This window comes from Dermacentor albipictus, chromosome 5 (assembly GCF_038994185.2).
Source record: "Dermacentor albipictus isolate Rhodes 1998 colony chromosome 5, USDA_Dalb.pri_finalv2, whole genome shotgun sequence".
In the NCBI taxonomy this organism is placed as follows: domain Eukaryota; kingdom Metazoa; phylum Arthropoda; class Arachnida; order Ixodida; family Ixodidae; genus Dermacentor; species Dermacentor albipictus.
Genome location: NC_091825.1, coordinates 57,552,432 through 57,567,240, shown reverse-complemented (window position 1 = coordinate 57,567,240; position 14,809 = coordinate 57,552,432). Strand labels below are relative to the sequence as shown.

Sequence of the window (14,809 nt, the reverse complement as noted above, 5' to 3'; positions counted from 1 at the left end):
AATGGAAAGCCAACTGGCGACCCTTGACCAGGCCCGGAGAGCCGCTGTAACCAGTGGGCCCCTGGAAGAGCGGCTCCACCCACCATAACCGAACAATCTCTATTGCAATAAACTTTATTCTCTCTCGCTAACAATGTATATCGAATCGAAGTGCCAAACAGTATAGTCCGAGATGGAGAACGCGCATTCCAGCGGCACGTAAACAGAAGCGCATCGCGTCAGGAATTATGGGTAAGCATTCGCTGCGGGATGAACCACCAGCCAACCAACCGGCTGCCGCCGCTGCCGTACTGCGGGGCATCAAAACAAGAATTACGAAGCAGCCCGCAAGCAGTTTCTTTTCACTCGTGAGGGCACTACGCGCGTTGAAACGATCTCTTCTTTTCAATCAGAACTGTGACTCACGTCATCTGCGGCACGAACATATAAAAAATCTACTTTGTAGGGATAGAAGCCGAGATGGCAGTGCGGGGCCACGACTGGTCATTATAACAGTTGCGGATACGTTAGGAAATTTTAATGTCCTGCGACAGTACACTACGCTCCCGCGAAATAAACGTCGCGTAAATTTGTCCACGCGGCCAAATGAAGGTGAATCCGCAGGAATGTAGCCGACGCACTGCAGCTAACTTCGGTGCACTTCACAACGCGACTGCAAGGGTAATTTTATCGGAACTGCTAACTCTCAGATACGATACCAGGTGGCGTTAGTTTGCTGGACAGGATAAAACCCCATGATAATCTGAAAGTAGCGACACTCTCATCCTCTCGGCGCCTTCGTCCTCGATTCTCCTCGCCCGCCGCCTGCGCACGGCACGCTTTTTCTCATGCGCTCCCGCGGATGCGCCGCAGCATACTTAGAAGCGTGTTATTTTGGGCCAGTTGCGCGTCCCTCTGGTGTTGAAAGTTTTGAGCAACGCTCATAACACCATCGATAATGCTGAAGGCAACGTTCATGAAGACGTTGGCTTTTTTCTTAAAGCCATATTGACATGAAAAGAGTTTGAGGATAGTTGTATACACCAGATAATATTTCTGCCACATGATGACATGCTTTGCTTTGTGCGTCTGATGTAGTATTGCTTTGACATATCCCTTTGTGTGGGGCTTATTAAGCGTCAGATCTCTGTTTCAAGGTTGCGTTGTCAGATACAGAAAATATCACGGGACCGAAGGAAGGCCGGAAGCAAACCAAAGCATGTGCAGCAGTGTATAAGGCATGATTACTGATTATTGAAGTTAAATAATGATTGATTAGTGATTGGATTAAGATGAATCAGATGAATTAAGGTGTATTAAGAATTACGGCGAATTAAAGTCGATAAAAGTGGATTAGGGTGGATGAAGGTTTATAACGGTGCATTAAGGAGGATTGTGGTGGCCTAGGGTATATTAAAGTGAATGAAGGAGGATTAGGGTGCATTAAAGAGGATTAAGTTGCACTAAGGGGTATTGGGTGGATTAAAGTAGATGGAGGAGGCTTTGTTCAGGCCACAAAGCGCTCCATGTCTCAGTAAGGTGCCTGGTGTGGTCTCGTGCGGGCGCCGTCCTCTCGGTGAGCGCAGATTCCCCTCATCTTTTAAAAAGTTCAATACTTAAAAGCATTTGTCTCGCAAACCATACTTAGTTCAAGGGAATATTCCACGTCTCAATAATTTATAAAGGCAGTTTGTCGTGTGCGCATCATGGCCACGCACGTTTATATCTCCTTCCCTTTCTCTACCGCGGGTGCGCTTTAAATCCACGGCGCTGCAATTATGCCACAGAAACTTTGCTTTCTTCTTCTCCCCCCTTAAACTCGTTCTCTTAACTACTACACGCAGACAAAGCAAGAGCACTCGCATTCGATCCCATAGATTAGATGAATATATATATATATATATATATATATATATATATATGAAGAGAGAGAGAGAGAGAAGAAATTATCAGTCATAGAACTCGTAGTACAGCCCTCTGGGCCGTTCTCTTTTCGATAGTAGCCTTATTAGGGTTATTGTACTTACATGAAGGTATTTCGCCCACGTGAGCAGCAGTCCTTCCGATAGTTACTCGGGCTGGCTTCCCACGCTAAGCGTGCCGCGCTCGCCTAGCACGTGATCAAGCTTTTCCTAGTCTCTAAAGCCGCTTGAGCTTGCTCTTATCCGCGGGCGGCCATTTTTCCAAGAAAGGATGCCTTCCAATCACTGGGAAATCGACCATCGCGGACATCAGTCCCTTTCCACGTCAGTATGAGGCTCTGCACAGGAGCTATGGCACTTCAAAGTAACCTGGTGCCTGACGGACCAACCTACTGAGCTGTCTCTCCAGGCAACATCCAAGGGTCACGAGTTCAAATCACCTTCTCTCTTCCTTTCTTGTTTTCCTTCCTTTTTTTCTTCCCCCCTTCTTAATATGTATTTTTTAGTTTAGCAATCTTTAGTTAACAAAAAAAGAATCTCCTCTATAATGTATGGCCACACATGTGCAGGTCATAAATACCAGGTTCTCTAGTTGAGTGCCATCTGTGTGGTATAACCGAGCTCAGATTGGTCCACCTTGACTGATCAAATAAGGCACCACTGTAGGTTAAATGAGGCGTACAACTCCTGCGGGGGCGGTAGAGTATCCGCGTCGTGTGCAAGACGGCTGTTGTTCGAATCGCGGTGCCGCGCAATTCTCCACCGAAAAAAAAACGACAAGAAAAACCGTGTGTTGAGAAAATTACACAAACAGGCCTGGACTGCGGCCTGATCCTAGTGACCAGAACCAGTAACGCACTCTCTCACCAGAGCAGGATTGGCCACCCTGGTGCAGTACATGGCCACAACCTCCCATATGAATACAACAATCAAACCCCGGCCCTCAGTCCCCAGCAGCCGCGAAGCAACTAGCCACTGCGGTGGTCAGATCTATGACGCTGCAGAGGGTGCTAAGAGTCCCTGGCTCCGGAGAGGCCGCCATTGGAATCAGAACCTGGCAACGTGTAACGTTACAACGTTATCTAGTGAGGTGAGTCTAGCAGTGTTATTGGAGGACTTAGAGGGTAGTAACTGGGATATAATAGGGCTCAGTGAGGTTAGAAGGACAAAAGAAACATATACAGTGCTAAAAAGCGGGCACGTACTGTGCTGCCGCTGTTTAGCGGAGAGACGAGAACTAGGAGTCGTATTGCTGATTATTACGGATATAGCTGGTAACATACAGGAATTCTGTAGCATTAACGAGAGGGTGGGAGGTCTTGTGAAACTTAACAAGAGATACAACTTGAAGGTAGTACAGGTCTACGCCCCTACATCCATTCATGATGACCAGGAAGTCGAAAGCTTTTATGAAGACATGGAATCGGCGATGGGTAAAGTCAAAACAAAATACACTATACTGATGGGCGAATTTAATACCAGGGCAGGCAATAAGCAGGCTGGAGACAAGTCAGTGGGGGAATATGGCATAGGCTCTAGGAATTGCAGCCGAGAGTTATTAGCAGAGTTTGCAAAACAAAATAATATGCGGATAATGAATACCTTTTTCCGCAAGCGGCTTAGCCGCAAGTGGACCTGGAGGAGCCCAAATGGTGAGACTAGAAATGAAATTGACTTCACACATTGCGCTAACCCTGGCATCATACAAGATGTAGACAAGCTCGGCATGGTGCGCTGCAGTAACCATAGGATTGTAAGAACTCAAATTAGCCTAGACTTGAGGAGGGAACGGAAGAAACTGGTACATAAAAAGCCAATCAGTGAATTAGCGGTAAGAGGGAAACTAGAGGAATTCCCGATCAAGCTACAGAACAGGTGTTCAGCTTTAACTCAGGAAGAGGACCTTAGTGTTGAAGCAATGAACGACAATCTTATGGGCATCATTAAGGAGTGCGCAATAGAAGTCGGTGGTAACTCCGCTAGACAGGAGACCAGTAAGCTTTTACAGGAGACGAAAGATCTGATCAAGAAACACCAATGTATGAAAGCATCTAGCCCAACAGCTAGAATAGAACTGGCAAAACTTTCGAAGTTAATCAACAAGCGTAAGACAGCTGACATAAGGAAGTATAATATGGATAGAATTGAACATGCTCTCAAGAACGGAGGAAGCCTGAAAGCAGTGAACAAGAAACTAGGAATTGGCAAGAATCAGATGTATGCGTTAAGAGACAAAGCCGGATATCATTACTAATATGGTTCAGGTGGCTGAAGAGTTCTATAGAGACTTATACAGCACCAGTAGCATCTACGACGATAATGTGAGAAATAATAGTCTAGAGGAATTTGAAATCCCACAAGCAACGCAGGAAAGAGTAAAGAACGCCTTGGGAGCTATGCAAAGGGGGAAGACAGCGGGGAAGAATTAGGTAACAGCAGATTTGTTGGAGCATGGCGGGAACATTGTCCTAGAAAGGCTGGCCACCCTATATACACAATGCCTCATGACCTCGAACGTACCGGAATCTTGGAAAAACGCTAACATAATCCTAATCCATAGGAAAGGGGACGCCAAAGACTTGAAAATGATAGACCGATCAGCTTACTGTCCGTTGCCCACAACGTATTTGCTAAGGTAATCGCAAATGGAATCAGGAACACCTTAGACTTCTGTCTAGCAAAGGACCAGGCAGGATTCCGTAAATGCTACTGAACAATAGACCATATTCACACTATCAATCACGTGATAGAGAAACGTGCGGAATATAACCAACTCTTATACAAAGCTTTCATTGATTACGAAAAAGCCTTTGATTCAGTCGAAACCTCAGCAGTCATGGAGGCATTACGGAATCAGGGTGTAGATGAGCCATATGTAAAAATACTCGAAGATATCTATAGCGGCTCCACAGCCACCTAGTCCTCCATAAAGAAAGCAACAAAATCCCAATGAAGAAAGGCGTCAGACAGGGAGATACCATCTCTGCAATGCTATTCACAGCATGTTTACAGGAGGTATTCAGAGACCTGGAGTGAGAAGAATTGGGCATAAATTTGACGGAGAATACCTTAGCAACTTGCGATTCGCTGATGATATTGCCTTGCTTAGTAACTCAGGAGACCAATTGCAATGCATGCCCACTGACCTGGAGAGGCAATCCAGAAGGGTGGGTCTGAAAATTAATCTTCAGAAAACTAAAGTAATGTTTAACAGTCTCGGAAGAGAACAGCAGTTCACGATAGGTAGCGAGGCACTGAAACTGGTAAGGGAATAAGTCTACTTAGGGCAGGTAGTGACCACGGATCTGGATCATGAGACTGAAATAACCAGAAGAATAAGAATGAACTGGGGTGCGTTGGCAGGCATTCTCAAATCATGAACAGCAGCTTGCTACTATCCCTCAAGAGAAAAGCGTATAGCAGCTGTGTCTTACCAGTACTCCCGCATGGGGCAGAAACCTGGAGGCTTACGAAAAGAGTTCTGTTGAAATTGAGGACGACGCAACGAGCTATGGAAAGAATGATGGGTGTAAAGTTAGGGGATAAGAAAATAGCAGATTGGGTGTGGGAACAAACGCGGATAAATGACACCGTAGTTGAAATCGAGAAAAAGAAATGGGCATGGGCCGGACATGTAATGAGGAGGAAAGATAACCGATGGTCATTAAGGGTTACGGACTGGATTCCAAGGGAAGGGCAGCGTATCAGGGCCAAAGTTAGGTGGGCGGATGACATTAAGACGTTTGCAGGGACAACATGGCCACAATTAGTACATTACCGGGGTAGTTGGAGAAGTATGGAGGAGGCCTTTGCCCTGCAGTGGGCGTAACCAGGCTGATGATGATGATGATGAAGGAGAATTAGGGTGCATTAAGAAGGATTAGGATGGATTAAGGTCGATGAAGATAGATGATGATGAATTAAGATGAATTAAGGTACATTAAGGGGCATTCAGGTCGATTAAGATAAACGATGGATTAGTATAGTCTTTATTGTAGTAGATTTTACAACCTTAATCCTCCTTAATTCACCATCCGCGCTTTGCAGATAGTGGTAGTGATGTGTCTACGCTTTGGACCGCGTTTGCTACAATGTGCAGCCATTTCATAGACACATTCATACCCACTAAAACTAAGAATGTCAATAAAAGTACGCCTTGGATGAGGCGTGGAATAGTACAACTAAAGCGCAAAATCAAACGAATAAAAAAGAAGCATCCACGCATGGTCGTTATCATGGAACTCCAAAAGAAGCTGTCATGCGTCGTGCGCGATTAAAAAAAGTTTTGTTTTTCCACAACATTGCCGAACTTTTTTAAAAAAGCACTGGATACGGTACATTTGAGGGATACCTTGGCAATAGCAAGAAGACTATTACGGAAATTGCAGTTAATAGAACCATTCTTAACGGCTTGAATGCCATCGCAGAACAATTTATCACTTATTTTCATAGCCCATTCTCCCGTGCATGATCAGGCACATCTTTGAGTTCTGCAATGTTTGAAGAGCATGAGGCGAACTTTATATCTTACCATGGCATTGTGTCTATGTTGATCAATTTAAAAACCAAAACAACTTCTGTCTCTGACAACCTCCCGAATGTGTTCCTTAGGTGATACGTCGAAACTGTTGCCAAGTTCCTAGTGGTATTATTCAGAGCATCTTTGTTATGCGCGCAGTGCCTGAAAAATGGAAGATGGCTCGAGTTGTTCCGGTCCTAAAAGAAGGCGATCGATTATTGCTCGAGAATTACCGCCCCATATCATTAACGTCATCTTGCTGCAACCTTTTCGAGCACATAATCGCAACTCACATTATTGAATTCTTAGATGAACACTGCATACTAATAAGTGCTCAACATGGCTTCAGAAAAGGTTATTCCACTACCACACAGTTAGTAACAATAATTGATTCAATTACCAAAGTTTTGGATGCCAACGGTCAAGTTGATGCAGTGTTTTTGGACTTCAGTAAAGCATTCGATAGGGTAATTCACAAAAAGCTAATTTTAAAATTAAGGAACATTAACCTTCCGGACACCATAACTACTTGGATTACAGACTATCTAGATAATCGCCAACAGTATGTTTCAGTTGACGATCACAACTCGGGATATCTACCAGTCACTTCAGGTGTTCCCCAGGGCAGTGTCCTGGGTCCATTGCTCTTTTTTTTATATATTAATGACATTGTTACCGTTGTCAAATCAGGAACACAAATAAGGCTGTTTGCAGATGACTGCGTTGTTTTTCGTACTATTAAGTCCGTGGATGATCAGAAGAAACTTAACTCTAGCTTGAATAATATATTTTTGAGGTGCGAAGAATGGGGCATGGCTGCAAACATAGATAAAACTGTCCCTCTTCGCATAACGCATAAACAGGATCCCCTGGAGTACGCTTATCAAGTGGGATCTGTTCCAATAAAGCAAGTTGAGAGTTACAAGTACCTTGGCATAACGTTCACTGATAAACTTTCTTGGAACCTTCACATTTACAACACATGTTCTTCTGCCTTTCTAAAGCTAACCTATCTGCGACACAAACTAAGAAATGCCCCTCAAACGTTAAGGTACTCACATACCTAACCTATATCCTGCGAAAACTTGAATATACTTGCGTTGCATGGTATCCCTATACTAAAGTCTATGTTAACAAACTTGAGAGAATACAAAGAAAATCTGTTGTTTTATTTATTTCAAGTTTAAAAGTTAGGATTCACCGTCAGAGTTGATGTTGGCTAACGACATTCCTTCGCTTGAACAGAGAAAACAGAAACACAGGCTAGATTTTTTACATAATCTGATTAATCACAAATTGGCTCTGGAGCCTTCACTATATGTAAGTCACCTCTCCACAAGGTATACACGATACCATCGTACGGATACACTGACATCTATCTATGCTAGGACAGACAGCTATAAGTTCTTCTTTCCCCGTACTATTTCTTAATGGAATTAACTGCCCGCCCCTAAACATGTGACTGTGTTTTATGTAAGTCCCTATTGTCTTTTTTTTTCATAGAATGTGTTCTCCTTGCTGTTGAATGAGCAAGGCAAGTCCTCGACTCTCTTCCTTGCGTTTGGTGTGCAATTCCCTTGCCTTTTTTACATCGTTCGGCTTCCACCATGGATTGATTTAGGTATTGTGTTTTGATCTTTTCACTAAGTGTTTCTGTGAGCAATATATCTTTGTAAAGTCTATATATTTTACGAATGTATACGGACGTATCTAGTATATGCCTTGTACGAATTGTCTGCCCGTCCTGCAAGGACCACAATGTAGTCTGCAGCATCTGCTCAATTAATAAAATAAAATAACTAAGTAATCCCCGTAATCCTTGTTGATACACGCTAATCTACTGTAATCCACGCTAATTGTCCTTAATACTCCTTCATGAACCCTAATTCACGTTTTTCCACCCTAATGCTCCTTCATACACCTTAAGCGTCTTTTATACACCTTAATCCTCATTCACACACCTCAATCCACTTTAATCCTGCTTAATGCACCCTAATACACACTAATCCACTTCCATGAACCCTAATTCCTCCTAATCGGTCTTAATCCTCCTTTAGGAACCCTAATTCACCTTAGTCTATCCTAAGCGACCTTAATCCACCTTCATCCACCTTAATCCACCCTAATCCTTGTTCATGGACTCTAATTCATCATAATCTCTCTTAACGCTCGTTCATCAACCACAATTCACCTTAACCCACCCTAATCCGTCTTAATGCACTCTAATCCTCCCTAATCCGCCCTAATTCAATCACTAATGAATCATTACTTGGCTAATCATTCTCTTATACAGGGGTGGACATGGTTTTGGTCGCCTCTGGCAGTTCTTGGGTCACGCGATGTTTTATGTTCACATCGCGACCTTGAAACAGAGATCTAAAAGCTTTCGCCTTAAAACTTAAAAAACGCAATGTGGACTAGTTAGCGCTCATCACCTGCAGTACCACGGGTATACTTGCCACTAATTGCCACTAAAAACGTGATTTAAAACATCAATTTCCGACAAGTTTGCCTAAAACGGTCCAGGTGCGTAGTTTTCCCGATCATTTTCTTTGGATTGCCTTATACTACCCTGTCTTTCACTCACGTTTCCCCCTTTCTTGCTTTTGGCAGAGGTCTTAAAGTCTGCTAATCTTATACAAGCGCAGTGCGTCCAGCTCAACACAGCATCGCGAGACCCACCCGTGGTGTAACACTAAAGGCCTAAAAAAATCTTTTTGGTGTGGTTAACATAATTGTCTTAACTTAGTCCGTCATTAACGGTGATATTGAATGCATCCGCAAGCGTAGTTTTCGGGCCCTGCACCAAATGAAGCGTTGATGCGGGAACTTTCGAGATTATTATGATACCTTGGGAGGTGCATCCTTAGCTATCGAAAATGCTAAATAAAAATAAAAAGCAACAAATAGTAAAGCAAACGCCACGGTGTGTCGCCAAAATCATGTTTGGCGTCATTTTTTTTAATTTTCAGCTGGGTATTTTAGGATGCCAGCTGGTGGCATACATTTGCCATGCATGCTGGCTTAACTTGGCGTTATAATTAAAAAATGATATCTTCAGTCAATTTAATTGCTGTCCATCGCCCCTTAAGGCGCACTCTCCATATTGGCGGAAGCAACTCGTTTTTAGCCGTCATGTGGAGTGGTAGCCATGAAAAAGCAGCGGACACCAAGCTGCAGGCGAATGGACACCCCCCCCCCCCTCCCCGTATGCCTTCGATTCAGTCGCTCCGTATGGCTGCACACGAACATCTCGCTCTGCCATGTTTGACGTGGCCTTCGACGTGCCTCGTGGCGGAAGTAACGTAGAACACATTATTGATCTCTTCTCATATAGAGCACATCTTCAAGAACAATTTTCAAGAGCGACACATTGCTGACAGCACATTAAAGGCTTATTTAACTACTCTCTAATTAGGATGACCGCTTAAAAAATGCGGAACGCACCTTTCTACCGCGTTGCCTTTCGTGAAATGTCTCGTCGAGTGTCATGTATTGTGTAAATTTGACACATTTGTCGACAACGCGTCATAATTCCTGTCCAAGGGGACTAAGGTGCAGAACAAACATGTTGAAATACATTTCCATGGAGGAAGACCCTATCGACAAGCGACAAGCAAACGCCTCTCATCTTTTCCACACAGAATCCCCAGGCATCACCGAGGATCCAGATACCGGGCTTCCTGACTTCGGAAAAAAATTTGATGACCAGGGCCTCACAGACCCGGCCCTACTCTCCGGCCTAATGTCTGTGCACGGCGTAGATGGACTTGTGAGAGCCGTTGCCATCACAGGGAACACAAGCGGGAATCAAGAGGTTAAGACCATATTGGAGGTGAGAACCAAGGGCACGATTTCCTTCTGGGCACTACGACCGCTAAAGTGGTAGCCATCGACAACTATGGCTGAGAAAGAAAGCAAAGCAAGAATGAAAAAAAAATGGCGGTGGCTTAGCTAGGATATACGTAGCGTAAAGGTTCGGTTATGTTTGGTTTATTTTCCAGTCTTTTGCGCCGACTGGCAGCGGCTCGACTCTCCGTAACCTCCATGTCGAGCGCGCTGCATCAACCGTCTCTCCCGCGCATTTATACGCACGGTGCGCCCTCCTCGGGCATGCGCAGTGCCGCGGGGCGCGGCAATTGCAAAGGCGCATTGTCCGACGTTATCGGCGCCCGGGCGCGCGTCGTTTAGACGCCGGGCGTCGGAGCGCGTTGGCTTGGTTGGTCGCGTCTGGTTACGTTGGCGGCGCCAGTGCATCGCACCATGGTTCGAGCTATTGGCCTCGAGCTCCACCACTGAAAAAGCTGGCGCCACTGTCGGCGTGACGTGCTATTAGGGATCACGTGGACATAGCGTCCGCGTAGGCTGCTTCGGGAGCGCCGAAGCGAGCTGAAAACGAGAGTTTATATTCCCTCGTACGCTGCGGTCCTCATTTAGTGGCGAGATTCTCCCGCTTCGAGTGTCTTCTTTACAACGCTTGAAAGCACCACAATAGGTAGTGGCTGCCTTTGAAGGCGCGCAACATGGTAGGCTACTGCTTGGTGCCGCAGTGCCGGACGTGCGCAACGGAGCCCGGTGTCAACCTTATTCACTCGTAGCCGCAAGCGCCATCTGGCGTCCACTTAGGTAAGTTCCATGCGCTGCCGCTGCTTATTTTCGAATCACTGCGGAAGGTACAGTTTCCCTTCTCTAAAGTTGTTTCTTTGCTCTATGGCTTTACGCTACAAAAGAGATAGCGCGAGATCAACACAATTTTTATCAGTTACAAATCATGGCCGAATCTGCCATCGTCGATTACGTAGGCGCACGGGTGAAAAAATATGTCCATGACTACTCCATGTAGGTACGGGGTGAAACTGTGGAACCGCTTTCTTTAACGTGTCGCTCTGTCGTAACTGAGGACGTCGTTAGGCATTCCGAGGTACTGAACGTTAAAAATAGTAAAAAGGCCAAGTGAGTCGGTTGGGGGTTGGTTTATTATTAACGGTGGGAAACACATAATAACAAGAATATTACTACTGTAGGGCAATATTATATAGTTACGGATAGAAGGCTATTGGGCGAAGTGGGTGAGATCGTGGTAGATGCGAGAGATTCGCCGTCCATCAATCCACTCACATTCAGCTTTCCTCTCAGGTTGTAGATAGATTTTTGACATTCCGCGTTCGGGATTTTTGTGCCGCCACTAATACAGCTATACTTTGCTGTTTTCCACCGTCCAAGAGACATTTGCATTTCTTCAACTATTCTTAACATATCAAGGGTTTCCGGAAGAGCTACAACATTGCATTTGGACAGACACTGCGCCTTGTTAACGAAGCATATGTTGAATGACTTCTGCTCTTTGCACGCGGTATGCATAAACAGCAATGTCTCCTAAACATACCTTTCCTGTGGCGTCTAGTTTCAGCTTCGAGCAGTACATAAAGCACTGGCGTTTTATTTATCGTGAAGAGTTTCTAATCTGATTTCATTCTTCCTTGGTCCATAAAAGCTTGTGGCGGGCTTGCGCGTCACCACACCCATCCAGATTTTGCGTCTATGACTGTTTACCACACTCTCATGTGTTGCTGTCCACTGCCGTTATCGTTATACTTATCAGTTAGTTTCTTGTAGACTATAGGAAGAGTTGGCGCACTTTGGAGCTTGTCTAGTCTACAAAGGCAGTTCAGCCGACGTGCCCTTCCTTTCTCTCACGTTGGGCGCCGGGTGCTTCCATGCAATGAATGGTATGCGTGTTATCGGCGTGATATGCCATCCTTGACTGGAAAGCAGCCAGGATGGTGTTTCAATGAAAAGGAACGCAAGTACGACAGGTGGTGATTATTGTTTTCATACAATGTAATCGCCAAAGAGTGTAGACATCTCATTAGAATGTATTCTTTGGCAAACTACGTCTTTTTTCATGTACAGACTTAGAGAACTTTAGCCCCTTATATGTTAAACGTGCCCTGCACCTCTTTTAGCGACGCCGAGAAATGCACTCAACGTTAAACAAAGATATTTCAGAATTACTTTGGAGCCGAAAGTACCTCAATGCGTTCAGCTGAAGCGGAGTTATTGGCAATCAACGATCGCCTTTGATGTATTTCGTGGTGCTCCCGCTTCTTCTTCAACGCCTTGCACTGTGATGGCTACGGTTGAGAGGGCCGATGCCCACAACACTCCGCCTTATTGCGATCGGCCGTTTCATGTCTTGTTGTGCCCAGCCTATTTTATGTACACTGCAGGACGAAGGCCTTTTCCTGGGATCTTCAGTTACCTGCGTCCTGCGTCAATCAATTCCAACTCTCACCTGCGAATTCACTAATTTCATCCCCCCAACTAGTCTTCTGTCGTCCTCGACTGCGCTTCCCTTATCTTGGCAACCACCCTGTGAACTTAATAGTCGGTACACGGGCGTTTCGCATTTCGCCCCCCAGGGAAATTTCGAATGATAACGCGATTTCGTGCTTAGCAGCGTAAGGCCGCAGCGACTAAACTCACAGAGCAGGTTCCGTAAATAGCCATTCAGTGTCTCAAAACGCATGAAAACAAATGTGCTTTGGCAAAACTTTGTCTGGCGTTCTTCTTTTCCCCGCAATTTCAGCTAAGCGCTCCCATTGAAGAACTGTTCGCCTACGAGATACTGAGCATGGGCGGCAAGACGCTGAAGGATGCAGCCACCCAGCTAGTACCAGACATCAACGATAAATTGGTCAACTTGGAGAGGTTTGTACGAAATTACAGCCAGGTGAGTAATTTTGTCCCGCGTGCTTTTCATTCCTTCGCTGAGGAATGACTCGCATATCGTTCCGTTGTATTATCTGCTTTTCATAGCGATATCTGTAACGGCCGACTGTAATGAAATGGAAAGCATCCGATCCTGATAGTGTGGATATAGAACTGTCCCCGCACAATATTCTGCGTTTGAAATACGAGTCAAGGAGACGCAAGGAAGCTCGCAAAACAGATGTTTTCATGGCGATAGCAATTATATGGACACTCCAAGCCCCTTTCTGCCTTCGCCGTGAGGTTCCATATAAAGTCCAAGGGCGATTAGATTGCCGTCTCGCACACGAATGAGTGCGAGCACGCCGTCTTCCGCAACGCGCAAAGCTCGGGGGGGGGGGAGGGGGGGGCTCTTTTACGGGTGGCTAAAACCCCTTAAACTTCGTAATGTAGCGACACTCTCCTCCTCCGTCTGCACTCCTCCTCGTTTCTCCTCTCTTTCACGCTCCCTCCTCGACCGTGGCGCCGCCTACACTGCTCGAGCGTAGCAACGGCGGCAAGATGCGCTCCTCGCCACTCCACAGACGCTTCTCGAGCAAAAATGGCGCTGATGCACGGCGCGATGGCCCACGTGATGCTATTAGGCCAATAGCGACGCGGCGTCGGCCTCGGCCAGAGCGCGCGAGGAGGAGGCGGCATTCTTCAAAGCGTGGTACTACTTTACGAAGTTTAAGGGGCTTTACGGGTGGCCCGTGCAGGACGCCATCTGCGACGAGTGCAATGCCCGCCGTGAGTAGGAAAGGTGGGGTGGAGTTCTACTCTGGGCTGCGCACCCCGCCCTGTGTCCGCGCCGTGTAGATAGGGCAGGGGCAACGGACGATCGCGGCTCAATCTCTCGCGCCATATATATACGGGAAGGCAGCGCGAAATGCAGAGGGGCGGCTTCGACGTCAGAAGTGCGGTGGCGCACGCTGGCCGTATCTTGAAAGGGATTAGCAGACGGCTCTTTGTGCGCGTTGTTTTCTTGTCGCTCTTGCGTAGAAGCGATAGATCACACGGTCACGTCGCTGGCTACTGCCGCCGCGCTGGATCACACCAGCGTTTTGACAGCAACTGACAGCAACAGCTCATCGAATGTGATGTGCTCAAGTTTGCTTCTGCGCGGTGGCAACATGCTTGTCAATTAGTAAAGGAGTGCTTCCGTGCTTATACTGCTGATAAAACTACTTCGTATGCTGTCCACTAATTTGCTATCACAATCGATGTTTCGCCTTTTGGCCAGAAGTGCGACTTTCTTTTTATACTGAAACTGAAAGAAAAAGGATAGTGTTAATTATTCAGGTGGATATTGTTACGCAGGAAGGTATATGTACGGTCTTGGTCAAAAAACTTGAACCCTCCGTGAACGACGGGCGAGCGGCAGCGCTCCGCTATCGCGGCGCGGCCGCCGCCGATACGCGCCGCTGCTCGCTTGCGCCGAGGATAAAGAGGGCGAGGGAAGACTCACTCTTACTTTCAAGCATGCTTCGATAAGAGGGCTCGTGAAAAACTAGTGCAGCGTTCGTTCTGCCAGCTGCGGGGTCGTCTTGGCGCCGCCGTGGTACGACGCTTCGTGCGAGTAAATGCGCTTGCCGGGGCGAAATTGCCTGGCTTCCATGCAGCGCATTATAGTATAAAA

The 14,809-nt window shown here is 46.1% G+C and overlaps 1 protein-coding gene across 2 annotated transcripts in view; it reads left to right on the top strand.

Annotated features, from left to right (window-relative positions):
* LOC135911176 (uncharacterized) overlaps positions 1-14,809 on the top strand; it is a 330,618-nt gene that overhangs the window by 77,892 nt on the left and 237,917 nt on the right. For both annotated transcript variants that reach the window (XM_065443366.2, XM_065443367.2), the window contains exons 7-8: positions 10,065-10,255; positions 13,010-13,153. In XM_065443366.2, coding sequence (XP_065299438.2) covers positions 10,065-10,255; positions 13,010-13,153 — 335 coding nt within the window. The remainder of the gene's footprint in view (positions 1-10,064; positions 10,256-13,009; positions 13,154-14,809) is intronic.